Source organism: Struthio camelus, chromosome 3 (assembly GCF_040807025.1).
Source record: "Struthio camelus isolate bStrCam1 chromosome 3, bStrCam1.hap1, whole genome shotgun sequence".
Classification (NCBI taxonomy): Eukaryota; Metazoa; Chordata; class Aves; order Struthioniformes; family Struthionidae; genus Struthio; species Struthio camelus.
Window position 1 is genome coordinate 40,177,976 of NC_090944.1, and position 27,799 is coordinate 40,205,774.

Here is a 27,799-nt window from a genome sequence, read left to right on the forward strand (position 1 = left end):
GAATTGTTGTTCTAATACCTACAAGGAAAGGATTTTTTTTGTAGGCACTAGGAAGGTAATATATGCCCTCAAGACAAAGTCACCCCCCACACAAGAAGTTCTTTCACGGCCATTAGAAGTGTGGACAAACCAGAAAACCTGTTTCTTCTGAAATATTGTGAACCCTTGCCAGTGATGCACTGAAATGTGTGGTACGCTATTTCATCCCTCCAGACACTTTCAAACATCTAGAGCTGCACAGGCACACGAAGTTGTACGACAGAGTCTGATCCTCAGTCTGGGTGTTAAGTCTTCAGATTTTTCTTAAATGTCCAGCATTACTGTAGTTTTCTTATTCCCGAACAACCGAATCTAAGCCTGTGCAACTGCTTTTTGGTTAAGGACAAGAAAAATAGCTAAAGCAACTTTTGCAGTGTTTTTCAATTCATAAAGAACTGTTTTGCCAAAGCAAGTGTATGGTGTTGTTTTACCAATACATGCTTATCTATAATACATTGCATATGTGGAGCATACTGAGAAGTTGACTCCAGCTGTTTCTGAAAATGAGATACATATGGCATATAAGCTGAGATGGGTATTGTAAATTAGTTTCTCCTGCACTGAAATGAAGTAAGGCTAAAGAAAGATGCATATTCTAGGATTCCTTAAAGTATTTTTTTGAAATACTTTCTATATAAAACTATTTGGATGTTTTTGTAATTTATTTTGTTCTCTGAAGGTGTTTGAAGTTTGTTGAGTCAACATTCATTATAAGATCTAGTGATGCATGCATTGCTGTTTATGTTAAATCAGTGAATATGTTCATTTAAGGAAACAGTGCAAATCTGTTTTGCATATACGCTTGTGATATTTTTGAGGAAGATAATCAAGCACATGTGCTGCCATGTTTGCAGCAGAATTTAAATATATGAAACAACTGTAAGATAAGACCCCCAATTTATCATGGTAACACAGAAAGAAATTACATTTGTTCCCATATTTTCAAAAGAAAGCTTAATTTTGGTTGCTTCAGGTTTCTAGAGTTACCCTGGGACATAAAGTATCTATGCCTGATTTTCACAAAGATTGACCACATGTCTGCTGAAAATCAAGGCTGTTTAAAATATCTCAAGTCAGGCACCAAAGAATCGTAATTAACTTTTTAAAAGGCAAGCGATAGTGAGATTAGTTGAAAGATTAGACAAAAAGTGTCAAAGTTAAATATGCTTTATGAAGAATAAGACTTTGAAATCAGAATTAACTAAATTTTTATAAAGATTTATTTGCCACTATATGTACTGATTCCTCTGAAGCTGGCAAAACAATTCCATTTTGCAATATTGATCATATTTAGTTTGAAATCCTTCTGTTAGTTATGTATCTGTTTCTGGTTAAAATCTGTTTGGTTTATTGCAGTACATGGCGTCTGGGAGGAATGGTCCCCTTGGAGTTTGTGTTCATTCACATGTGGTCGAGGCCAAAGAACTAGAACAAGGTCATGTATACCTCCGCAGTATGGGGGAAGATCGTGTGATGGACCTGAAACACAACATAAACCTTGCAATATTGCGCTCTGCCCTGGTGAGCTTATATAGCAACTCTCTGCTTTGTTACAGTGCGTTCGGTGTGGGTTGTTGGGATTTCTTTTATTGTCCTTTCCACACAGGAAAGAATAGTGTGCCAAGGGAGCAAGGGGGGTTATACAGTTAATGATTTTGACTGTAATGGTCAAAGAATATAATCAGCATGGTAACTCTGTTCTGGATATTACACAAGCAGATAAGTCTCAGATTCTTCAAGATACAGTGCTCTGGGTAGGAAATCTTGATTCAGGATGGGTCTTGGAGAAACAAAAGGCAAGCAACTTTCTGAGTGTGGCTTAAAGGGCAATAATTTGTGTTGCCATGTCTGTTTGGATTACACTTGCTGCAGGGTTCACTGTACATGTTTATTTACCATACAGCAAAAAAAAAATATTTGTGAAACTGAAAAAAGGGAAAGTCACAATTGTTAAGTGTCTAATTTCTGGGAGTTTGTTGCTTAAACCGCTTCCAAAAATCTATCCCCGAGCATGCAATCAATGTGTAGACTTTACAGTAGCCCCTCCATTCACTGAAATTCATACTAACTCAACAAAATTATACAGTCTTTTAAAATTAATTTAAAAAATGTATGTCCATAGGTTATTATTTTGAAAAAAACTTCTAAGTATATAAATATATGTCTGCGTATGTGTGTGTACGTGTGTGTGTGTATAGGTATAAATATATATATATATATGTAATGAAATAAATTTTTCCTTTAAAAATCATCTCCCTTGTGATTACTAAACTCAGTATAATACTCAGATATTAAAAAGGTGTCAGGTAGCTGTAGTGTGGAAGCTTTCCTTCATGAGTTTAGTCTGACACAAAGGAAAGATTGCCCTTGTAATAGGCTTGTTGCGTATGCACAGTTCACAAAACTGCTGCCAGTAGATTCTCTGTGACTGGCGCTCATCCTGAAAAGGGTTGATGCACATTTCATTAACAAGTGGTTATTTGAGGATTTGCAAATGGAGACGAAGTCAAAACATGGGTAGAACTTAGCACCTCATAGAATTAACACCAAATTTCTTTCATTTTCACTAACCCTGAAGTTTGTTTTTCTTCAGGCCAGCAAAGCGTACTCCAACTTTAGCACAGAATTTATGGACAAATTTTAGTCTTTTATGCAGCCACAGAAAAATGACTTAATCCAGTTTTTAGGCCAAGTTGGCAGCTGCACAATTTTACATGTGCCTACACAAAAGTAATTAACAAGATATATGAGCATGAAGCAGAGCTGACAACAAGAGAAATGCCAAATAAAAATAGCAGAGAAGAAATTAATGCATTCAATTCACCTCAGTATTGAAAAGAAGCGCAAAAGATGTTACACTGAAGCTGTCAAAATAAGGATTTATTTGAGAATTCTGGATTTTTAATAGTTCTCTTGACCGGAATGGATTTCATCAGAGGAAGTTATATAGTGACTGCATTTAAAAGTAACAGCTTAAATCTTTACTGAGTATTAAGAATTGCTGCAATCTCAGTGCTTGGTTCTATACGGAAATCACCATGATCAATGCTTTAGCCTTTTAGCTGTATTTCTGAAAAAGGAAAACTTGCACACTATTTGCTCCTAAGGCTAAAGAAGAAAGAGACATGAAATATATATGAGAAGCCACAGAATGAGTTATCTCCAAAGACACTGTAGCAAAAATACAGTAAAGTAGTCGCATAAACTGCATGGTAGTTTAGAGGAAGGCTCTTTCACTTCCTATTGACTGCAAAGGCATATAGCTGGTGTCTGAACTGCTCATTTGTAATAACTGATCTGACCTTTCCTACCCTAGAAATACTATATAGCAATGAATAAAACTGAAGAGGGATGTGTTAAAATGTAACTTCCATAATGTTTCCCATAACATTTTTCATGTTCCACTAACTTAAAAATTCTGCTTCCTCTTTTAATTATTAACACTACAAACATAGAAAGCTGCCATTGCAATATTTCTTTAGAAGAGGTCTGAAGTCAGGGATTGGCAAGTGAAGTTACTAATTTTCAGCAGTTGTGCTTTTGCAGCAACTGTGATTATAAAACCAGGTTTTCAAAGAATACTGTTAGTCAAATAACATCATATTACAACCTGAATTTTGAGTTTATGTTGGGTAGCTGCAGATGCAATGAGCAATTGATGATTGTTGAAGTCTGTATGAATATAGAATTCTGAATTAGTACAGTAAGTAATAACACATTTTATAATATACTGTCTAGATCTATTGTTCATTGTAGAAGAACTAATTTTTTACTTGTATGAGAACTTAGTTAGTTTTTGCATTACTTATTATTTTGATTTTTAATATTTTCATTTACCCAAACAAACTTGCTGATATATGAAACTGAAAATAACAGTCCTAAACTTTTACTCATGAGAATGCTTCTCCAGATTAAAATGAATAGGCTGATATAAAATTCTAAATGCAGAACTGATCACCATATCTATATTGTTTAAAACCGAACTTGAGAAGTTCAGAATATGCAGTATTCTGAATGTGCAAGATTATACAATATACGAGCTAGGAAGTAGACCTGAGGACTAAGGAAGGCCATTTCTGTTCTAATACATGTTATCTCAAAAGAACATGGAAGAACTGGGGTCTTTTACCTTGGAAGGCTGGTACATAATAAAAGTGTGTGCGACATTATAAATGCAGAGAATAGAGAGACTGTGTTTGAGGCAGTGTGGTAACTCATGTTTTCCTTTTACTATTCAGCTAAAGAGACTTAATTTTACAGTCAGGGATAAGAATCTTATAAGTTGACCCATGCAAGTGGCCACTGAAGCGGTAAAAAAACATTTTCAAGGGCTTGAGTCTTATATGATACAAGATTGGCTCCCACTTCTGCCTGAAAGCACAAGACTTTTTTAGAAAACAAAACAAAAAAAAAACCCTTGGTGGACTTTCAAATATGGTGTGTTAGCAAATTCATAATTATTTTGTTGCTGTATCAGCATGCACTTTGAGGAGATGAAAACTTCTTTACTTGAAGGAAAACAGTTTTAAATGATTTTAAGGTAGCTCATAATCACAGTTTCTGTGTTTGGCATGATATCTTTTATCAGCGACATTTTCAAAGCCTTCCAAGTCAGTAAGGTTGTTGTGAGAAGGCAAATGTCTGCTGTCTGGGTTTAGCGCAAGAGCTGCATTCATACCTAAACTGAAACTTCCTAACCTAGAATGAGCCCCTGAGGCACTGCATGGGTTTGATGGTAATTCTGGTGTGTTCATCTCTTTTCTGTCTGCTGTGGCAGTGGATGGACAGTGGCAGGAGTGGAGCTCTTGGAGCCAGTGCTCAGTGACCTGTTCCAACGGCACCCAGCAGAGAAGCCGGCAGTGCACCGCCGCGGCCCACGGCGGCTCCGAGTGCCGGGGTCCCTGGGCTGAGAGCAGGGAGTGCTATAACCCGGAGTGCACCGGTAAGTAGTGATTCACACAGAGAAGGAGCAACACTTACGTGTTACTGAAAGAGAATTAAAGGCCTGCCTTGCCCGTAGCTTTGAGAGTGGAGGCAGTGACGCGTAGGCAGACTTCTGGGCCTCCGCAGATCCCAGCCGCCTGCAATGGCAGAGCAGCGCTCCTCCAGAGGAGGAGTTGGAGCCTTACTCCTTTTCATTTGAGGAGCCACCTGGAGACAGAAAAATAAAGAGTTCGGCTGAAAAGACTGCGTGACAGAGGTTGCATATCTGCATTTCAATTTTACCATCGTTTAAGTAAAATAATACAATAATTTTAGAAATAAATATTTGACAACTAAAAAGTGTAATGTCTCACAAGAACATAGAAACTGAACGTATTTGAATTGATCCTCTTCTATGTTGAGGAGACCCTCTATAAAATATAAAAGCAGCCTTCCAGTGTGGGTAAATTATGTTTACACCAAATTTTAAGCTTCATTTACGCTGTCAGAGCATGTAAAGTCAAGCTTCTGAAATATCACATGCAAGAGTGTTTTATTTAATTTTTTACAGAGTATTGATGTATATTGTAAATGTATGTCGTTATGCGTGCGTATGCAATGGCATTATACAACAAATACATTTGAAGCAAAAAATATGGAAGTGACAATGTCTGTTTTGCAGTCTAACTCAGAGTTCATATACATCAACTCTTTTTATTTTACCTTGAGATGCAAGTCGTTTAGACAACACTTGCCGTTTTTAGGAGCCAAGTAGAGACATCCCCATCTTTAGAGGTCCCGTGCACTTACATCCATGTTACATTCCTGTAACATGTTTTTGTTAAATAAATGTATCTACTCGGGACTTTCTTCTCTTATCTAAGTAAAGAATAACCTATCCATCCTCCTGTATGACGGTCATTATGTCATGATTGTAATTATGACATTTTTCTAAATAGCAAATGGCCAGTGGAACCAGTGGGGACACTGGAGTGGGTGTTCCAAATCCTGTGACGGTGGCTGGGAGAGACGAATAAGGATCTGTCAAGGTGCTGCTGTGACGGGGCAACAATGTGAAGGAACTGGAGAGGAAGTTAGACGGTGCAGTGAACAGAGGTGCCCAGGTGAGAACCAAATATAATCACTGTTATATATACCATTGTGTGGCATATTCTAATAGTCATCTTTAGGAGAGACAAGATCGATGTATAAACAGCAAGGTTCATAAAAAGCCATGTCTGGCCTTGCTTTAGGCAAGTAACTGCTATTTTTTCTCAATAGGAGTTATATTTCTGTAGCTAGGTGTAAACTAGCCCAATTGAATAATAAGCAATGAGGTGTAAACTAGCCCAATTGAATATATAAGCAATGCCTCATTTTGTTAAATAAATCAAAATGCCAGAGTATAAAATTCATCAGAAAAAAATATTGCATTGCCCAGATCCAGCTACCTTATTTCGGATAGAGATGATTTCATGCAGAAATTCCTCCAGAATGCACTATTTCTGAGAGTATTAGGCCTGGTTTTGTAAATCATGGAGTTCCTTTTATCCGGTGTACAGCAGACATCTATATAGAGGGCAAATTCCAATGCAGTGAAGACAAGGGAAACGAATTAACCTTACTGTGATGTACAGAATGAAGGAATAGATGAACAACATTCTGTAAAGAAGAAAGTCAGTTAAAATAAAAAGGCATGCCTTTCCTGTTTTAATATAATCTTAAACATGTTTCTTTTCAGCAGTTTTATTTTGTCCTTCTGACAGATTTAAGTCTTCCTCAATAAATGCTAATAAGAGCACATTTGAGCTTTCTCGAAAGGGATTAACCAAGAACATTTGGTGAATCTGATCATATTCTGAGGAGACATTTTCCTAAAGTAAAAGAATGCATTATTGGTCAGGTGTACAGAAACAAAATAAGATACAAACAGTGTAGGATACCTTAGTCAGTCACTTGGGAAATCATGCGTTCTGAGTATAGCAGGAAAATGAATTTAACAATCTCTTTGACTTCTACACAATTCCACTTCACATTTCAATGGCTATATTCTCTGCTAGGGAAGGAAAGAACTTAAATGGCAGGGATGCTTGGGTCAGGAAAAGGGAAACATATCAGATGTGAATTTTGTGTTGTCAAGCCATTGTTTTCATAGGCAGGACAATTATCCCCTGACAGCCATCAAAGAAGAGTTTCAAGATATTGCAGTATAGTAAAACGATGAATCATGTTGCATTTGAAGAATAATAAAAGGAATAATTGTAGTTATAAATTTATAATACTTTACTAGAGAAGTTCACTAAATTTAACTTACATCTCAAATATTCTCTTTAATTTTAATAAAATGCACATTATTTGCAAAGCAGTATGAAATAGTATTTGTATTGAGTTCCTAAACAAATTGTAATTCCCACAGTTAATGTAGACTTCCTCCATAAAAATGCTGCTGTAAGTGGTTAATGTGAATCTTCTCAATAAGCAGACATTCAGATAAAACAGCTTCCGCTTACAAAATCATTCTTCAAGTAATTTGCATGTGTATATTTAGAAGTAAAATCACACTGCTGCAATCCAATTTTCAAAGGTTGCCACCTGCTGTTAATAAAATATTTTACAAATGTATTTACAAGTCAAATGCAGACAAAACATTATTTGCCGTTTGCTGTATTTATTTATTTACTTGGTTAATTCCAGATCAAAATCTGAATGTTTATAGAAACCGTAATAACCTAATGCACTTTTTAAAAATAATACTTGTGTGAAAGTTTATAAATGAATAACACAGATTTAATATAACTGTTTCTAGAGTGACATTTCCTTGAGCATGTAAGATGAAGATGTAGAGAGTGGACAATTTACCAAAATACTATATTACTGAGTATAAACGGATAGACAGTTTTACATGTTATAAACACCAAGTAAGATTGAAAAGTGCTTTACAGAGATGACTCTCTACTCACTTAGCACCATTATCAATCCTGTGCTTCAAAGTATAAATAAAGTTAAGATGCCAAAGTCAGCAAGGGATGATGATGCTATTACAGCAATTTTCATGATTTGTATGTTGTTCTTCAGTAGCCCGAAAATAGTTCAGAAAAGCTATTTTCTGTCTCACTGGTTTCTCTTTCTGTGATAAGCCCTTGAGTAACATGAGAAACAAAAACATCTAATTTTTCCTGTATTGCCATTGTTTTGCATTAGTATAAGACCGGATCCTCAGCTCTGTAGGTCTGCCTAACGTGTTTGTAAAGTGGATGGAGCTACACCCGTTTGTATCACCCAGAGGTCTGGACTTACAGAAAGTGAATTTATTGCAGACTTAAAATTGTATAAGCAAAAGAAGAATAAAATCTTTTTCCATTATGCTAGCTGCTATTAATAAAATACTTTTCAAATAAGAAAAACTCTAAAAATCACTTGGATTATTGAAAATCTTGACTGATTTTTGTTATTTGGGTTCTGTACATTCTGAACATTTTACAAAATGTTCTTTATAATCGATCAGTGATGCTTTTCAGTTGGTTTGGAAAGGGGCTGAATTACATGTTACACTCCTAGAAGCCGAATATAAGCAGCACTAAGAAAGGTAAGGTCAGAATTATTATCTGAAAGTAGGTCTCCCAAATGGCTTGACTTCTGGACAAGCGTTGAGTTTCTTTCCTTGTGATTTATATCTGTTCACAATTAGATATATTGAAACTGTGATTGTTTCCTTCTATTGTGTAATGCTCTGGCAACAGAAAATTAAGATCTGAATATAATTTGGCTTCAGTCGTTTTTCTTTTGTTGCACCCCAAATATCTAAAGTTAGGTTTCATTCCTAACAGGTCAGCAATGTTAAGGATTTAGTACTCTATAAACTCTAGTACACATATCAGAGAAAGACCAGAGAAAGAGAAAAAATATATATTAAAAGTCATAGGAGACATCGCCTAAGAGAAAATTAAGAACTAAGTTGAGAAAAAAGAGGAAATTGAGCTGGAATATACTAATGACTTCAAAGTCTACAGAAAGGTATTATCCAGATAATAGATTATCAATTGTCCTTGTCCACTGAGGGTAGCATAAGGTAGCATAGTCTATCTCGTAGGAAGGAAATTCGGATCGGATAATAGCAAAAAATGCTGAACTGTTTCCCACTCCACATTAGAAAACTAATCCACTTATCTGAGATTTAGGTGAGAGCCAAGCATTTTAGGAGACAAGGAACACACTTTTTTCCCCATTTTTCTGATCATGTGTTACACACTTCTGTGCAGAATTCCACTTCTGTGAATAGGGGTCTGTATGCAGACTTTTGGTGAAGTACATACATTTTATTTTCCTGCCATCAAGTGTCTCAGTCTGTGTCAGATGAAGACAGAAAGTCCTCCCATCGTCCTGCAAAATCTCAAACCTCTGCTGAGGTTACCGCTTCAGCAACAGCATTTCATTTCACACCTACCAAATCCTATGACAGTACTTAACCTGTGTAAATAACATCATCCTTCTGGATGCAAAGAGGAATGCACAAGAAAAATAAATAAATAAATAAACAGATGAAATAGAAACCAGCTGCTCTTACCAGCTTTATGGCAGGGAGAAAAAAACCTTCTGGACTTACTAGGCAACTTGTTGAGCAGAAATCACTGTGGAAAATTTAGCACTGGATGAACAAGCAATAGCTCTATCCCGTAGAAATAACGGATAAAGCTAGATAACACAAGAAATTGCAACCCATGTCTGGTAGGGAGTTGCATAGCAGCTTGATCAGCAGCCTTTGGAGAAATACATAAGAGAAATAGGGTCAGTCGCATCAGATGGGCCAGTAAAAGCTAAGAGATGACAGAACTGAGAACGAAATACTGTGTTATTCAGGAGAGAAGACTTCTGTATGCACAATGGTGCTTCTGTAAATTTATTTTACCTTATGTTTTACTTTATGTTACCTTGTGACAGTTTTAGGAATATCTTATGTTCAAATGATACAATATTGGTTTCCAGAAATACCTATACATTTAATTCCATAAAGTTGTAATATTTATGCTTTCCCCAGTTTTTACTCAAAATAGATATTCAATATTTCTTCCTAAGCCTATTGTCAGTGGTGGAAAACATACATAGGAATTGCTTTGACCTAAAAATTAATGGAAAGAGTCATCTTGGTTGTTAACAAAAAGACAACAGTGCACAACAGCTGCTGCTGAAGACTAGCTAACCGCTTCCTAATGAAGATAGAAAGTTTCTTCGGAGGCAATACTAGCTATGTTTGATAGAATATGAGAAGGGGGAAGATTTAAATAGTCGCCAACACAGAAATAATGGTATTGAACCTTTGGGTTTTGTTATATCTCTAATTACATTGCTATTTTACAAAATATTCAAAAGCTTTTTTCTATTACTTTTGTTCAAGATAATTTTTCCACGGCATTGAGTTAATATTCAAGAGAGCGGATGTAGTTCTAGCTCTGTTTATCATCTTCTGTGTGCCTTTGAATGGCTTCACCCTTTCCCATATTTATATTTGTTAGCTGCCTAGTTAGATTGTAAGTTCTATGAAGCTGTATATGTTGCTTGCTTTGCCTGTGTATAGCAGACAGCTTTTTCAGACCCCAGGTAGACTATTGCTATGTTGCTGAATCACATCTTCAGAGAAAGAGAGAGGGTTTTTTTTTTTTTTTTTTTCCCAACTGAAGCAAATTTATCTCAGTATTTGGTGTTTGCTTTTAAATTTTAGCAATACTCTATGATTTTGTACAGCTAACTCCCGTTTATCTTTGTGCATGTTATGAATTAATTGTGCCATAGTAACAGAAATGCTTGAACTGGTCTTGAGGAAAGAGAGCAGGGCGAACAAGGCTTTTTAATTCAGATACAATGCCACTACAATGTGACTGTATTGTCTCCGTGGGCAACTTGTGTTTAATGATGCTTTAATGTGGGCGGGAGCCTGATTGGTAAGCTCTGACAGATGTTTTGACTTTGGGAAGAACTGGTTTGGTTTCTATGCACTGCATTCCTTGGTCCCACATATTTGTAGAAAGCAATGAAAGACAGCTCTGTGCACTGCAGAGAGTCAGCCAAGGTCCAGGAAAACTTGTGAGCCTGGGCTCAGTGATGTCTCCTGCACCTCTCCCCTGATAATTCTGGGCCTTGGGAAGACTTCTTACTTTTAACACAGCACAGAGGTACACAGATTATCTTTGGCGCCACGCTAAAGATAAAAGGCTCTCCAATAATTTTGAGCTTTGAAAAGTGTGAGGCAAAAGCACACGGGTAGTACTCTTCTAAACAGACAGAAAAATCTCTGATATTACTTGTAACTTGCTAACATAAATCAGATAACATGATATATGTATGTGTTTATATAATCAATATTTATGTATATTTTCAGAAAGAACATTTAACACATTATTTAGAGAGAAGAAAGATTTTCAGGTCTGAGGATCAGCCTTGATATGTGTTATTAGTGAACACAAAGAATTTGAAATGGCTAGAGCTGCATGACAAACATACTTATCAAAAGCCTCTGAGCTTTAGCACATTTATGTAATTTATAATATTACCTCTGTTTTATGTTGACCTTGCAGAATATTTCTTTTGTTTACAAGATCACAGTATGATGGCAATCACATTCACTTATGTCACCAAATAACTTAGGTTTGTCAAAACCTGTTTTTCCCCATTTTAAGATTGGCTTCCAGCCTTCACTCTTTGGATGTGTCTGAAGCAGCAGTGTTAGTATTCTAGATTATGAATATAACCAACTTTCTTTCTGTTTTGCCATTAAGGGATCACTAGATTTTTAGCATCCTCAACTGTCTTGATTTACAGTTCGGGAATATTGATGGCGAGGCAAGCGATTTTTCTGAACAGCTGTGATTCATATTAGTTTTATTGGGACATCTGCAAGGAGTTCTTTGCTGTCCACAAACAGAGGGTACAGTTTGGTATGAAAATGTGGTCAGCTCCATTGCTCACCTCACTGTTCTGTCAGGAGAAGTACGAAACAGGGAAGATGGATGGTTTTATGGGTTGGGCAATGGAACTGGTAAAATCTGGTTTCTGGTGCCACATATGCTAGAGATTTCACATGCAACCATGCGTAAATCATTGAATTATTTTCTGCCTTACCACCCCACTGTAAAAGTGTGACAGCATTTCCCTCCTATTCTTCTTTTCCTTGTTTAATAAATGCTTTGACATAACACAGTAGTGTTACAATTTGCCTGAAATATATATAATGATACTTTGAAATAACTCGTCTTTTCTCTCCTGAACTCAAAATGAGTTAGATTTCAACAAGTGGTATTTGTCAGTGCTTTAAGTTATGAAACATCTTTAGCCAGATGTTTGCTGTGCTGATCTAGTTTACTCAAAAATCATAAACTAGAAATCTACAGTACAATATAGAAAATACAGAGAGCAAAATTAATCTGAAAATCATGACCATATGGAAATGAAACATGAAGGATTTGTAAAAGCCTTTTTTTCCCCATGTGGTTCTGTCACTGTAGAAATGTGAAAATATCTTTAAAAGGTTGTTTTATTTTATAGCCACTCAGCCCCACATTATTGATTGTACTTGCTTAATTATCAATTTGTAATAAACATTTCAAAGAAATAATCGACTTTTTAATCTCCGGAATATACAGTTCTTATCTGACAACTTTAGCACATGTAATATTTCAACCATGGTTTTAGAATGGATTCTTTCACATACAGTTTATTTTAGGAAAATCTTAGAAAAAGTTTAGTGTAACAGGCATCACAGCTTGAGGCTATTATCATAAACTTATGCTAGATACTTAACGTTATTGAAGAAAATAGAGTAATAAGTAAAGGTTCAAAACTGCTAACATTGCAGATACAATTTAAAGAATATTTGTTTCCTGAAGAGAATGGATGCATGGACTATGGAATAAATACCATCACAAAGCCAATTGTTACGCAGTTTTTATATTCTTGCATTTATGTATGTCATTCTTAAAATGAAATCATAATGATAATATATATATCCCAGGAAGAATTAGATTGAAGACTTACTTTTCTGATAGAAAATATCTATTTTACATTAATGTTTATTTTTGAATTCTCATTTTTAAATGGCAGCACCTTATGAAATATGTCCTGAAGACTATTTAATGTCAATGGTGTGGAAAAGGACCCCAGCTGGGGACATGGCATTCAATCGATGTCCTCTCAATGCCACAGGTACAGTATTATATTGAAACTACATGATGACAGAAAAAGGGACAAATCTTTTGCAGTATATTCTCAGACATAATAACTGCCAGACTCGTATACATACTCACACACACACACAAACACACGCTTAAACATATACGTGTACATGCATATGCTTTATCTCTTGCAGTTTACGTATATGAATGGATCTGTGATATACATATACATATACATACATACACACACACACATATATAGATACATATTGTGTGTGTGTGTGTGTGTTTCCGTGTTTATTATACACAAAGAAAAGCAGAGAAGAAATCAACTTGACAGAACCTATCCAGCAAATTGATGAAAATGAAGCAAAACATGAAGATTTTTTTAATTAAAAAAACCTGCTAAATACTCACCAAGTGAGCAATGAAATGTGTTTCAGAATCTTATAATATTCAATACACACTGCTGATCATTTGTATGAAACTGTTTTGTGTGTGCTTTTAAAACAATGCAGACTGTAGCTTAAATAAGCTTCATTTTTTCCATTTTTTGTCTTCTTTGTGACTTACAGGCACCACTAGCAGACGCTGCTCTCTCAGTGTTCATGGAGTGGCCTTCTGGGAACATCCAAGCTTTGCTAGATGCATATCAAATGAGTACAGACACTTGCAGCATTCAGTAGGTGCAAAGCCAGCTTTAGTACTTGCTCTGTTTATTCACTGCTAATCACTGGTGTAAAAAAACTTACCTATTTACTCTCACGCAATATTTCTGATGCGAAATGCCAGAAGGAAAATAAACCTAAGAAAGAATAATTTATATTCATGAATATCATTTTGATCTTCTTTATTGCTGGTATTTGAATGAAAGAACCTTTGTCTTTACCGTAGAAAGGAAAAAAATGATGCAGGCTCCCTTTTTCCATGATCACTATGTGAAACTTTTATAGGGGGCAGAAGGTAAGACACATATTTTGGCTTATTAGAAAATGAGATGTGAATACATGAGATTTATTGGACGAGTGACCTGCTAAGTAATTTTATAATACCTTGAATTCTTTAATTGTACACTAGGAAGTCAGAAATGATTATATTTCTTCTTGCTATCGAATACAGGACTTCACCTTCAAATGAAGCAGAGGAAAATGATTAGAGGGTAAAGCTGTTGCAATATCTCGGAAGAAATAAAGTAACTCTGGATGAGAAAATGCCATATTTTTTTTCAGCATTCTTAACAAAAAGTTTCTTTTGCAAAACATGTACATTATACACTTATATACTGGGTTTTTTTTTATTTTGTATCTTTTATATATTATGTTATAAATATACTGCCACGGTATATGCTAGCTGTATTGGTTGCATCCTATTTGCACAGTCCAAGCATTCAGCCAGGTTTACGTAGAGGGAAGAGCTGCTTTGAAGATTCTCATGGACAATGGCTTTTGCCTGCATGATATATTTTTCTGACATTCTTATTACTCTACCTCCTTTTCCAAAGGCCACTGCTCCATTAATCATTCAGCAGAAGGGCGCTAATATAGCTGTGTGCTTAGTAACTTCCCAGCCTCTCAGCCAAATGCGACACTTTTGTAACATGTTTAACAGTCTTTGGTGGCTTGAAAAGTAGGAGTCTGGCTGTCATTCCTCAAGTCTAGCTTGCCAGTTGGAAGAGATTTTGATGAATTTATCTGAGCCGCGTTTCTGTTTCATTAGATTCCAACTCAGTGGAGGCCTGGGATTCAGTTTCAGGGTAAACCAAAACAAGCGTTTTTTGAAACTTGCAGAGAAGAAAGTACCTTAGCAATTTTCCCCGCTGCAAAGGAACCTTATTTTTATACACGGAAGTCTGCATGTTGCTCTATCCCTTTAGTGTTTGCCCCGGAAGCAACAACATTAAATTGACTGTAACTATTTTGCATTTGATATTTTTGATATTTTGTTCTGATATTTTTTCTTTCTTATAGTATGTTTAAACATAATTTTATGCATGGGCGGGGCAGTGCTATATTTGCATTGCATTTGCTTAGAAAGTATATTTTTTGTAATTAACACAATAAATGCAACTACTGCAGGTTGCATATTTCCGATTTTGAATAATAATCTTAATAGCATACTTCAAAACAAAAAATAATATTTTTGATAGAAAAATGTGAAATATTTCATTTTGAGCTGGTGCTCTGCATCTGCAGAGCAAATTATTTCTTTTTTGCTTGCTATTTTTGTATTTAAATATTATAATCTTCTGAAACATTTCAAAGGACCATTGCTTTGAGAGTTGTAAGCATGTTTCCTCTGCTTTTGCCTTTCTAGATTTCATGTCAACATTTATTCATAGTACTGATCCTCATGCCATTGCTTCTGTATTGATATTCAGCCTTTCTTTTTCATGATATTACTAGAAGTCACCTGTAAGCAACTTAAACACTGGGAAATACTCCTTCATATTATTCAACAGTATGACTTCCCTGGCTAAGTTTTGGTGGGGCATTGATATTTTTGAAAAGCTGCAGGCCTGTCTTGGCAGAAAAGGGTCATTGTTGGACAGAACAAGGTATTTCTATGCCAGATCAGATTTATCTGTTGTTTTTTATTTCCTTTTTCAAAATATTAAATACGATTAGACCACACTGTGAAATAATCTTTTGCCAAAGAACATTTAAAAATAACTAAAGCTTCTTAAAAGTTACACAAGCATCTAAACTATCTTATTGCCGCACTAAATTTCACTCTACTTTATATGCATACAAGTTAAAGGAGACGAGTGGATTTATTTTACACTTGCGAGCTGTTCACAAAGTATGTCAACTTGTCTTACATCTTGCTGCCACTCAAAGTGAACAATACAAATTATTTAAAGAATCATGGAAAACAGAGGTAAAGACCTATAAGGTCATAGCCCTGTAAATGTAGGCTTGTCCCCCCACAATACATATGTCAGCTCTATAAATCCCTGAAAATAGGGCTTTATAAGGAAGTTGCTGACAGACGGTATGGCTATAATAAATATGTGTGCTTATGAAAGCATTTATGAGATTTTTCAGTGTGCTTAACTTACAAATAATGTTATTTTATCAACTCAGACCAAGAGTAGTGGGGAGGTGTCATTCAGTTCAGTGAATGTCCCCATGAAATCTGAGTGAGAGCTGGATCTCTTTCATTTCTTCTCTGAAATGCGTAGACTAAAAGCAGGTATATAGTCTTCAAATGAATGATATTTTTGAAGTTGATTTAAAGCAGCTGATATATATGCTATACAGAAAATGCCTAATACATTAAGGGGATGCCTGCCTATAGAAATACAGACAGGTCTCTACCTCTTTTCCATCCAAAGTAGCCACATAGGATCTAGAACCAGCCCAGAAGCCATGCAGCTGAATTCACATGATGCTATGCCCAAACAAATACTCTCTGATGAAAAGTATATCATATACCGGGAGCCAGAGAATATTACCTTGGCCGCAGAGCCTGCTAGCCTGGCTACATAGATCCTGGACTGGAAGATTGCAGTTATACTAGTAAATAAATGAACGGCACAGTGAGTGCCCAAGCTCAGATGCGTCCTTGCAATCATCTATACTGTTTAACTGTTCCTTTATTAGCATACCCCCTAACATGATTTGAGACCCTGCCAGCCAGCACTCTCTCAGCCAATGCCTAGCATCGTTTAGAGGATAGCATGGCAGAGAAATCATTCCCAACAGGTAGTAAAACCATCTTTCTCTGGGGGAGAGAAAGAGTCAGCCTGAGGGACACAAGGTGCGCTATGGGCAGTAGGGCTAGAAGATAATCCAAAGGCTACTACATTTACTTTTATTTACTATTTATATACTAAAAAAACTTTACATCTGGCCAGCTTGGATATTGGGTAGAGAAGTTCAGGGCAGCATGTGTCCATCAATGAGGGCCAGCCCTTGTAAAATGTTGGCCCTAGTGACTCTCGCGACTTCAGTGGAATTGGGAATTCAAACAAAGCAGAAATCCTAAAAAGTTAGTTCATAGACTCCCACTCTAATATCAATATGATTTTAACTTTCTTTCCTAAAGATGCTTTTTCTTAGTGCTAACGCAAGTTTCACCTTTCGTCCACATTAAGCTATAATACTATGCTATGTACAGCATAGAATATCTACATTATAATAGTTGATAGACCCTTGAAGATCATCCTCTTAGTATATAAAAATGTACCTACTGTATGTACCTACAGGGGGTGCAGTCTCATGTACAGACACTCATGTGCTAATTATTAATAATTATTAGACTTATTAATTATTAATTAATTAATTATTACTAATTAAGAAATCCAGCTAGTGCTGCATCTCTTTCAGCTTGACTTAAGACTTGTAATAATGACCAATATGGTAACTATGTCAATCATACTGAAATCACCTTATTTTTCCATCTCAAAACCCATTTGGTAGTCTATTTGCAAAAGTAAAGAGTCAGCAAAGCAAAATGCTCTCATAATGCTAATCGTAATATACTCTGTTCATAACCCCAGCACCATGCATAATTTATCTCTTTTTCCAGCCATTCACAGAATGTGCCAGGCGTAATCATTGGCTCTGCTCAGGAAAGGCATGCAATGGGACCTCAAATGTGTAAGAAGAAGGCAGGGTCTTCCATTAGTTAAATGGAATTGTCTAGATATATGAACCGCTGTTTGATACTTCCGTCAATTCTATACTTGATATTCTGTTACAACAGTTTCAGAGTTATTCAGTCTTTAATGAATGTCTCTCTTCAACATCTGCTTGAGATTAGGCTGTACTACTGTCTCAGTTTTTTGTTGACAGAGAACTGAGTGAAATCAGTTAAATTATGCACTCAGAGTCATTCAGGAAGTCTGTGATTAAGCTAGAATCTATGTCTTAGTGCCTAATCACCAGACCACTGTTCCTTCTTAATCTTAATCTCTCTTCATATCAGAGCACAGAAAAACACTGACATAGTAAAAATAGAGTAAGTGTGGGATCTCTGAAGAGACTTTGCAGTAGAACATGATGAAACAGTGAGATGAAATAGTTTGGTTTATGGTGTAGAGACTGACAGTCAGCTTACGTCATCAGAGGGAAGGTGCCCTCCGCTATCCGTGTGTAGGAACTTGAGTAAAAGCAGTTAAGAGGATGACACATCTCAGCTACGCCACAAACATACTGCCCGTACTTTTGATAGTTTATTTTACCTTGTGCACTGTGGAATACAGGTCATTTTTAAAACCATGGATGATAATTAGATCTCCTCGACTATTAGAACCAATTAGTCATGAATAGTTTATCCAGCGTTTGGTACAAATCAGTCATCAAATGGATTCAACAAATACTATTTGACCAGCTTATACAGCTGGTTGGCTAATATGAAAAATTATTCACTGAATAAATTAAGGGACAAAATGCCAAAATCCATCAAATAAACCCCTGGGAAATTATTTGGTCAGTCCTAATAACAGTATTAAAATAACATAATTAGAATTAATCTTACTGTAGCACTGTAAGTGGAAAATGTGATGTGATAAATACCTATTATTTGCCTTCTGGAATCATGTGACCTAGGGAATCAAACAATAGCTTGATGAACAGGAAAAGAAACATCATAGATTATATATAACTTTTTTTTATTTCTGAGTGCATGTTCAGTCAAGGATTTCTTGTATTCCCTAGTGTGTTTGTAGTACTTGCAGCTTTTTAATAAGAAGATGCTCCTAGTGAAGTGCCATGTTTCAGGACTGTTAGCAGTCATCTGTGGGGCTAAGAAGAAATATTTTGCCCATTGTTGCACAATTTGTTAAATGTATTCCTGAGAAAGGGGACATTACAGAAAATAAAGGTTTCCAATTATTTGTTGTATCATGCTTAGGATGGATAAGATCTAGTGGCAGAAAAGATCCTTTCTTCTGTTCCTTGTGGATAGTTCTTAGTCACGTGCTGATCATCATATTTCAGTTGATAGGGAGGAATTTTCCTGTTTTACCTAATTCCGGTTCTCAGAAAGTTCTCATTTTCTCAGAATTCTAAGATTTTGTCCTTCTCTGCAGGACAGACATGGTTTGGGTTTTTGGGAGACCATTTGTGCATCTTACCAAATCAATTCCTGCCATAGCAGAAGTTGTGGGCCTTGTTATATCCTACTCTCTATTTTTTTTTTCTGCCTGTAGCATAGAGTGTCATTTTCTGAAAACTGAAATTGTTTGATATAACTAACATTTTAAGCTCTATAAAGGATATCTGTTTGTAGCGTAATGGACTACTGTATATCGAAAAGCAGATTAGATGATCTACTGACCCAATCTGAGAACTGTATAATGCCATGGAAGTATTCTACTCACTCTTTATTATCTTCTTTTGATCTAGAAACAGAAAATATGCTGCCTAATTATTTACCTAAAATTGTTAACTTGGAGTAGTACCTTCTTACGTTGGACCAGTATTTTCTGAGCTATGTTTTTATAAAAGAAATATATATCCAAAACATTCTGACGTATTATTCTGCATATCTGAAATTCTATAAGCAGATCAAATGTTATACAACTCCACTGACTAAATACATTGTGAATTCAGGTTTAGCATTGCCATGAGAGATTCCAGACTGAATCAGTAGGCATTGCTTCTTCTTGTGGCACAAAGAAGTTAAGGCAAAAGACATACCACATATGTACACTTTGACTGCCAGAATCTACTGAACTGGGATGTATAATTCATAAATTCAAATTTTAGTCTGTCTCACGTATTTCATTTTTAAGGATTTCAAGTGTATACTAGTAAGCAATTCACTGTTCTTGCTGCAACCCTTATTTAGTATATAAGGCAGTATCTAATTTCTGCTTTGATCTTTATATATATGTTAAGTCCAGCAAGGGACAGTCATGATTACTTAGCCTTAGCATGACATCCTGTTGAACTACAGCATCTCTCATAGAAAGGTATTCAGGCTTCCCTGAAATACCTGATGCAATGGAGAATCCATTCTCTAAGTAAGTCTTTCTTTTTCTTTCTTCTTCTCAGTTCTCATCCTCTTGCAAGTTTCAGACCTTTCTTTTTTCCCTGTTGTAGTCTATAAAGTAATAAAATATGAAACTAACTGAATGTTGGGTGTTGTACTCCAAAAGAACTGGACCAGCACACCTCAGGAGAGTTGGAGCTAACCAGAAATTCTGTGCTGTACTTTGATGCTGTAATTTTTTTTTTCTACCTCATGTAGACAAACAGCATAAAATCTTTCTTGAGAGAGTAATTTCTTATTAATTTCAACTATTCGACTATAATTTCATCTATTTGTACCATGACTGGGTGTGAGTGCCTGCAGAAGGAAGAACAGATTTGGTAATTAGTAGCCCAGATTCCTACTCAGATGGTATCATAGAAGTAAGAGTCACTGAAATGCCTCAAATAAGAGTTACTTTCATTTTCATCCTCTCTCTTGAAGTCTGTTAAAGTCTGTTTGGTGGACTACAAACGAGAAGATTAAGAAGCAAGAATGCAGCGTTAGGATTATCCTACATGATCCTTTTTATGAACAACTTCTGAGAGCAATAGCTAAAGACTTAATTTGTTAAAAAGCAACAAAAAAACATGAACAGAAGCTAATGCAGAACGTGGAAATTAGATTACAATATTTTGTTGTGGAGGAGCAATGAGTTAGCTTCTGGGATCTTTATGAAATGAGTGTCTGAAGCCCCTATGACCAGCTGCAATGAAAACCATTAAAAAATGGAAGATAATCAACATCTTCTCTTTGTCTCTCGCTCTTAGAAAATTACTTGTTTCCCAAAAGGAGTACTGACTCCAACTTTAAATCTGCTGTTTTCAAGTCCAGAAATCAAGAGATTGTTGAATGTCATGGGGAACTGGTTTGCTGCCAAAAATTCAGTAATTTTATTCCTAGAAGGGGACTTTAAGTGAATTCATTTTGGGTCCAAGTCATTTACCTTTAGGCTTTCACACACCCATCTGCAGAGCAAATAGATTGCCTTTAAAAAAGAAAATTGCATAAAAGAACAGAGACTATTTAAACTTGTTGAAATAAGACCCTACCAAGGATTGTTAGAAACTGATTTTGTTTAAATGGAAAATACTTGAATAGATTGGGCTATTTCTGTTTTCTGCTCTATTATGTATGCATTTTAGGTGACAGGATTTACTAAATCTGAAAAGAAGATAATTTTGTGAGGGGTCTGCTTCATTGGTAATATATCACTGCCGCACCATACACTGGAATAGCCTTGGCACCTAAAGTGATGGCTTTTGGACATTCTAGTTTGTAAGAGATTTCTGTTATGCCAGTTAATAAGGAGGGAGACTAAAGTCTGCAACCAACACTCTTCTGTTTCTGAAGGTCATCTCCAAAATTACCAGAACTATCAGAAAATCTATTAATAGAGCTCACTTTCTGAATTTGTATAGCACAGTTTTCAATCCTGGATGATGAAATTTTACATTTAGTTGCTTGGATAAATATGTGATACTAATTTATGCCAACTTGAGTGATTTAACACCTAAATCAAACATGCATCTGTGCAAATCCAGCCATTTTTCTGTCAGAGAGAGGAAGTTAGAAAACCTAAAACCTCTTAACTTTTGAGAGTTAGGGACGAGAAATATGCATATGAAATATCACACTGGTTTCAAGATATTTAAAACTCATGGAGGAGTATGGAAACTTATGCAGGTGAATCTTTGCATATCAAACTGATAATATAGCCATAAAAATGCATTTCTGCTACTTCTAGTTCATACTATAATTTTGCTTCCACTTTTTCCACAGCAGCATTATTCACAATTTTGCAAATGCTTGGCTAAAATATAATTTGATAAAAGGAACTCTGAGGTGAATAATGATTTGCTCAGCTGCAGCTCATTAGAGATGATTTTGTTTTTCCAAATTATATTACAAGGGCAGCTTATCAGCCTGTCCATGTACTCCTCAGTGGAATGACTGCTCTGCTCATGGGAATGAAAGGCATCCTCCCAAAAAATTTACTGCTTCTTTTTGCTGGTTCACTGCTTCATTTCTTTTTACATAGCTGCAGAGCAAAGCAGCCAGGCTTAGTTTTGTGGAGATTTGAATGTATAGACCTTAATAACAACATTTTTCTTCTGCCTCGGTCTATCCTTATATAGCTGATGTATGCCAGCTCTTCATCTTCACCTTCCCTGCCTTTGAGAGGTAGGGTAGTTATATCAGTCGGTGATCGATCATTCTTTTCTTGCCCAGCAGTAAGCTGAGAATTTCTCTCTATCTTCTCTTCTCACAAAGCAATTGATCAAGAGATTGTGGCAGGCAACAGTTTTCCTCTACCACACTAATATTTTCCCATTCTGCATGGGAGAAAATCAAAACTTTTGAAAAAGATTAATACCTTCAGTATTGTTAGTTGCTTATTGGTGAAGTCCCTTATCTGGCTGTGGGAAAGCTCTGCTTGCCCTGCCAAACTCATTGGACGGACTGAAACCTCAATTTTTAAAAGTTTTTTCAACACCATGTTATAAAGTTACTGTGCCTTTCTCAATATCTTAAGAGATCCTCTTCACTTTCTGTAAATAAATATGCACTTTGACAAAGGGAGGAAATCTGTAACTTGATACTTCTGCCACTTATATGAAATGTGTAAACTGGAAACCATCCATCCCATCCTAAGTGAATCATTACTCTGTCCATAACTATGCATATTACATTTCCGTGCCTATGTTACAACAGGTACGAGAAATGACCAGCTTAGGATGAGGAAAGTGCAAATACCTTAGGTACCATAGTACCTTCTCTTTTCATGAAATTACAGTGCTTGATCTCTGCAACATACCCACGCACCCCAAACCTAGAAATGCTATACAGTGGAAGAAAATATTTCCCTTCTATCCTACTTAAGCAAAACACAATTTCATTCAACTGAAATAAGCTGTTCTTCTTCCTTTCTGCATTTGAACATCTACTCTAACAACTAAACAATCCCTCTTGAAAAATTCAAAGAAAAGTCCCCACTATCATCTCAGCAGCCTCAATCATCCTTTCATGTCTGATTTACCAAAAAATAATGTATGTGTTAAGTGAAATGTTTTCCAGTGGTTTCTGCTGCTGCTGCTGTTACATTGAGATCTGCTGCAGCAGTGAGGAGCTGACTGCTCCCTGATCACATTGATATTCCAAGCCAACCAACACTGCAGGCAACAGGTGATCTCCACTAGAGTATGGCCGAAAGGGAAAGCAAGAGATGAAGGCCATTTAAAAACTCAGTAAAGCAAGCGTTCATCTAATTTTCCCTTAAAGTCTGTCAGAACTGCAGGAACCTTCATTCTAATACAGCTTGCAGAATGACTGCAGGAACATGGCTAGGCAGCTAGCTGCAAAGCAGTGGTCATAGCATGTTACACTCACTACAGTCACCCCTCTGATGTTTTGCTCCACTGCTTCGTTTGCTGTATTCTCCCACCATGTTTAAGCCCAACTTCGTTAAGTATGTGAGGTACAGATGATTATTCTCTTGCGTACAAATTAATGCAATGTTCCCATACAGAATTTAGGGCTCTCCAGTAAGTAACACTAATTCCTTGAAAGAACCATTCTTGTCGTGCAGACAGAAGCGAGCATGATTTGAATTAGCGTATAGAGACATAAAATCAAATAAATATATAAATTGTCTCAATTAATCAGAGGTTTATGTTTTAGGGATAGATACGCACCAGGATGAGCATGTACTATAGAAAAAAGAAAGACAAATCATTTTTAGTATGTCCCTTTACGACCACAAGCCCTAGCCATTCAGTCAGTATGGAGAGCCAAGAGACTTTACCTCCAGCAATGCTATATTTGTCATAAAATGAAATCAAGCCTTTCAGACTCGTCATTCTCTTTCCCTCTCAACTTTTGCTCTTGTCAAGTTTCATTATGCATAGATAACACAAATCCCAAAGACATGCCTTCTAGTTAAAAAAAGAAACAACAATAACAACAACAAGATCCCTCACATAGCATGGCAATGTGAGCAGGATTTAATTACAGATAACTGAAGCACTTAATAGCAATGCTTAATAAGATAATAATATAAACACTGGTCCACAAACACAACAGTAGATATAAGAAAGAAAAATCTAAACTCAAAACAGAACTTAATCCCTTAATAACTTAACTCTTCATTTCACGTTCCTAAAGCCATCTGTTGCTCTACTGAAGAGCAATCTTATGACCTTCCAGTTCATAAATTTTACTGAATCCAAGCAATAAATAAAATACTGAAACTTTATAATGACTTTCTCTGTCAAGGAATGCATGATTACAGACTTTTAATGAGGTCACATTTTTTAGCTGTGTGCCTATAGCCGTATTTAGTCTGTGGGTGATGCAGTTACACCTGCCTAGGGATTATATCTCAAGGACTGATTCACATTACAAAAAGATGAAAATTGTTTCTCTGTATGCATACAGTTATCTCACTCTCATATACTTATAAGTTTTCTTAGGCAAACTATTAATCAAAACGGTGGTTTATTCTTTTGAGAAAAGGAGCCAGCGTTAGTCACAGAATTCTGGCCTGTTCTAAACTTTGTTCTCAGGCAGCAAGTGACAATGATAATAACGATGACGGTGATTATGATAAACAAATATTTATAGAATAGATTAAAGCGGCAAAAAAAATCTGTTGAGTGAAATACTGTTGAGTCTTCTTGTAAGAGAGAGAGGTAGGGTAGTGAAAGAACTCAGCATCCCTCTGGGCTGTCACATTCTTCTTCTAAAAATATATGAGACCCACAGATATTAGATGATTTTCTTCAAAGATATTGCAATATATTTCGTCACATATGGAAGAGCACATGCAGTTTCTGTGGCTTCCGTGCAGAGATTCAGTTTATCTGAGAACATCTAGAACAGCACAGAATTCTATGTGATCAATGCTGGCTCCTTTTCTCAGAGAATAAACCACTGTTTTGATGATTATTTTGCCTCAGAAAAGTAACAGGTTTATAAGAGTGAGAAAACTGTATACAGGGAAGCAATCCTCATCTTTTCATCAGTGTCAGTCAGGAATAAGTCCCATGAAAAACAAGGTTACAGTAATGTAAGCTGAGTGCTAAGAGGACAGCTGAGGCACACTATCTGCACAAACTTGCTGTAGCAAATGGTACACTGTGGCAGTGGGTAAATTCAGTAAGGTAAAAGTTCAGTTTCCGAGTCATTCCTTAACCTTCAAAATTTCTAGTCGGGGTAAATTTTATGAGGTTTTAGTTTGGGTTTTGGATTATTTGCATGGAAGTATTACAGAATTACACAACTGAAGGGAAACTCATGAGGTCATTCAGCCCAAACTTCTGTCCCTGATGTCAGAATCAACTACGTTTGAGTTACTCCTGCATTTTTCTTGATTGTTATTAAAGGCCTCCAATGTGCAAGACTGCATAGTCTTTCCAGATAAACTTTATTGCTTCACTCCCTTTACAGTTAGAAAGTTTTTCTTAATATGTAACTTTTATCTTCCTTGACATAATTGAAACCCATTACTGTTTTTCCTTTTCTATTATAGGCACAGGGAATATATTATTTCCTTCCTCCTTGCAGGAACCTTTTACTTATGAAAGTTTGTTATCATGATCTAGATTGAGACTACTAATTTTGCTGATAACAAAGTGGAAAATTATTTTATATAGCTTTAGCAATCTCCTTCATAAAATGTTGTATGTGTAGAAGAGGCAAAAGATCCTTATATGAAATTAGATCATAAATATTCAGATGCATACCTATGCCTTTACTTCTTTCATTTAAAAGACGGGTGAAATCATATTCTTGTACCTGGAAACAGCTTTAAAAGAAACTAGTGTAATTGTGAATACTGAACGATGGTGAGGGAAAGTAAATGAAACTTTTAGATTCTGTATTCCTAAAACAGCTAAAGGATTGTCCACTGATGATCAGAAAAAACACTTTGTAGTAACGTTTTCCTCAAATATCAAAGGTAAAGCTTCCTCACAATGACATCACATTCTAGTTTAAACATTAGCATGCTGTATGAGATGAGTTCAGTCCATTATTACACCTATGGGAATATTACAGCAGCCAAAAATATGTTTTCTGGCCTTTTTATTTATGTGCCTAACTTTAAGCACACAGACTTGAGAATTCCAAGTAAAGCCTTTCTGAGCCTTAATGCTGGTAATTATTAAAATGAGTTTAATTCATTACTTAACATTCATTTAGGGGGTATCACCAATCCAGCCTCCAGGTTAGAAACCACAGAGGTTAGGTAACATGATTCAGAGCATTTAAGATTAGATTTCAGGTGCTCTGAATTGTTCTCTAGAGGAACTTACATTCTAAATAGCTTTTAGATTTCTAATACAATTATGTAATTCAGGTGACTACTGTAGGTGATGTGAATATTCCTGTTCTGTGTGTTGAGAACCTCATGAGAAATGTTTTATAAAATATTAGTGTTGAGCTGTGGAGGTACAAAGCAGTGTTTGGCAGATCATGAGCAATTTCAGGTTATATTCTTATTTCAAAACATTTTTCTTCACTTCCATTTAAGGACTTCTAGTTTGGGTTCTTACACAACCCCCTACCATAAAATGCATAAAAGACATCATTAATAATACCAAGCCATGAATCCAACATCAAATGAAATAAAATACTGAAAAAAAAAGGATGACGTAGTAAATCTTTAAATAAATTGTTCTTTTGAACCTTTTGTAGGTTTCTTGAACGTTCATTGTTTGCTGTCCTTTCAAATCATGTCTAGTAGCTGTTTAGGTTTGTTGTAATTACAGTATTGTAATTAATTTTTACTGTAATGCCTGAAGCCTAGATCTGACTTTGTGAGGAGGCATTTTTATTCTGTGTCATCCTTGCTGATAAATCAGGGGACAAAGGCGCTTGGACCCTGAGTAAAAGTCCAGTTAAACATTTCAGTAATTTTTCAAGTGTGTAGCTCCATAGGGCAGGCAGCTAGAGGTTGGACTGACAATTGAGTATCAGTTTAACAGCTGCTTCATTTCACTATATCTTGGCTCATAAACTTTTATTTTTAATGAGCCTGCCTGTAAAACCACTAAAAATGACCTTCACGGGAAGGTGCAAGGACCTACAGTGGTGAACAAAATAACTTTCTTGTACAGTGTATAATATCACAGTGACCACAGCATAGAAAATAAGCAATATGTTGACAAAGACATTATCCCAACTGCTGATAGGAATATTTTGTATTTTCATGCTGAAAGACACTTGTGGTATCTATGCCAGTAATCTAGGAGTCTGGATCTTCAGCTGATAGTAATCTGAACATCTTCATTGGCATTATTACTGCTACAGGAATTTACATTAACTGAGTGAATGGCCTGTGAAGTTGTATCTAGGAGTTGTAGGCTGTCTCATAACAAGAAAATAAATTGTATAATAAGCTGATAATAAGGAGGCTGCACATTCTTACTGTGCCCTGCCAGGAGCTTGGCTGGCTGTGGTCACGCCGTTCAATTGACTGACACTAATATTCATCCACTTTACTTATCTTAATATATTGTAACCTTCTGACTTGTTTGTGCTACTGCTAAGGGTATGCTGCTAGTCAAATTCAAGGCAGGCCAGTCCTGCAGAGGTGGCTAAAGATTAGAGAAAGGAACTTCTGGATTGGAGCCTGAGAGAATGAGGAAAAGGTGCTTATGAGGCTGTGCATAAATGGTGTGACCCAAAGGAGGGTA

General features: G+C 36.0%; 1 protein-coding gene across 5 annotated transcripts in view; it reads left to right on the top strand.

Annotated features, from left to right (window-relative positions):
- Nucleotides 1–27,799, top strand: part of ADGRB3 (adhesion G protein-coupled receptor B3) — a 461,840-nt gene that overhangs the window by 191,605 nt on the left and 242,436 nt on the right. For all 5 annotated transcript variants that reach the window (XM_009689155.2, XM_068937480.1, XM_068937481.1 and 2 more), the window contains 5 exons: nucleotides 1,396–1,560; nucleotides 4,817–4,981; nucleotides 5,922–6,086; nucleotides 13,054–13,155; nucleotides 13,700–13,806. In XM_009689155.2, coding sequence (XP_009687450.2) covers nucleotides 1,396–1,560; nucleotides 4,817–4,981; nucleotides 5,922–6,086; nucleotides 13,054–13,155; nucleotides 13,700–13,806 — 704 coding nt within the window. The remainder of the gene's footprint in view (nucleotides 1–1,395; nucleotides 1,561–4,816; nucleotides 4,982–5,921; nucleotides 6,087–13,053; nucleotides 13,156–13,699; nucleotides 13,807–27,799) is intronic.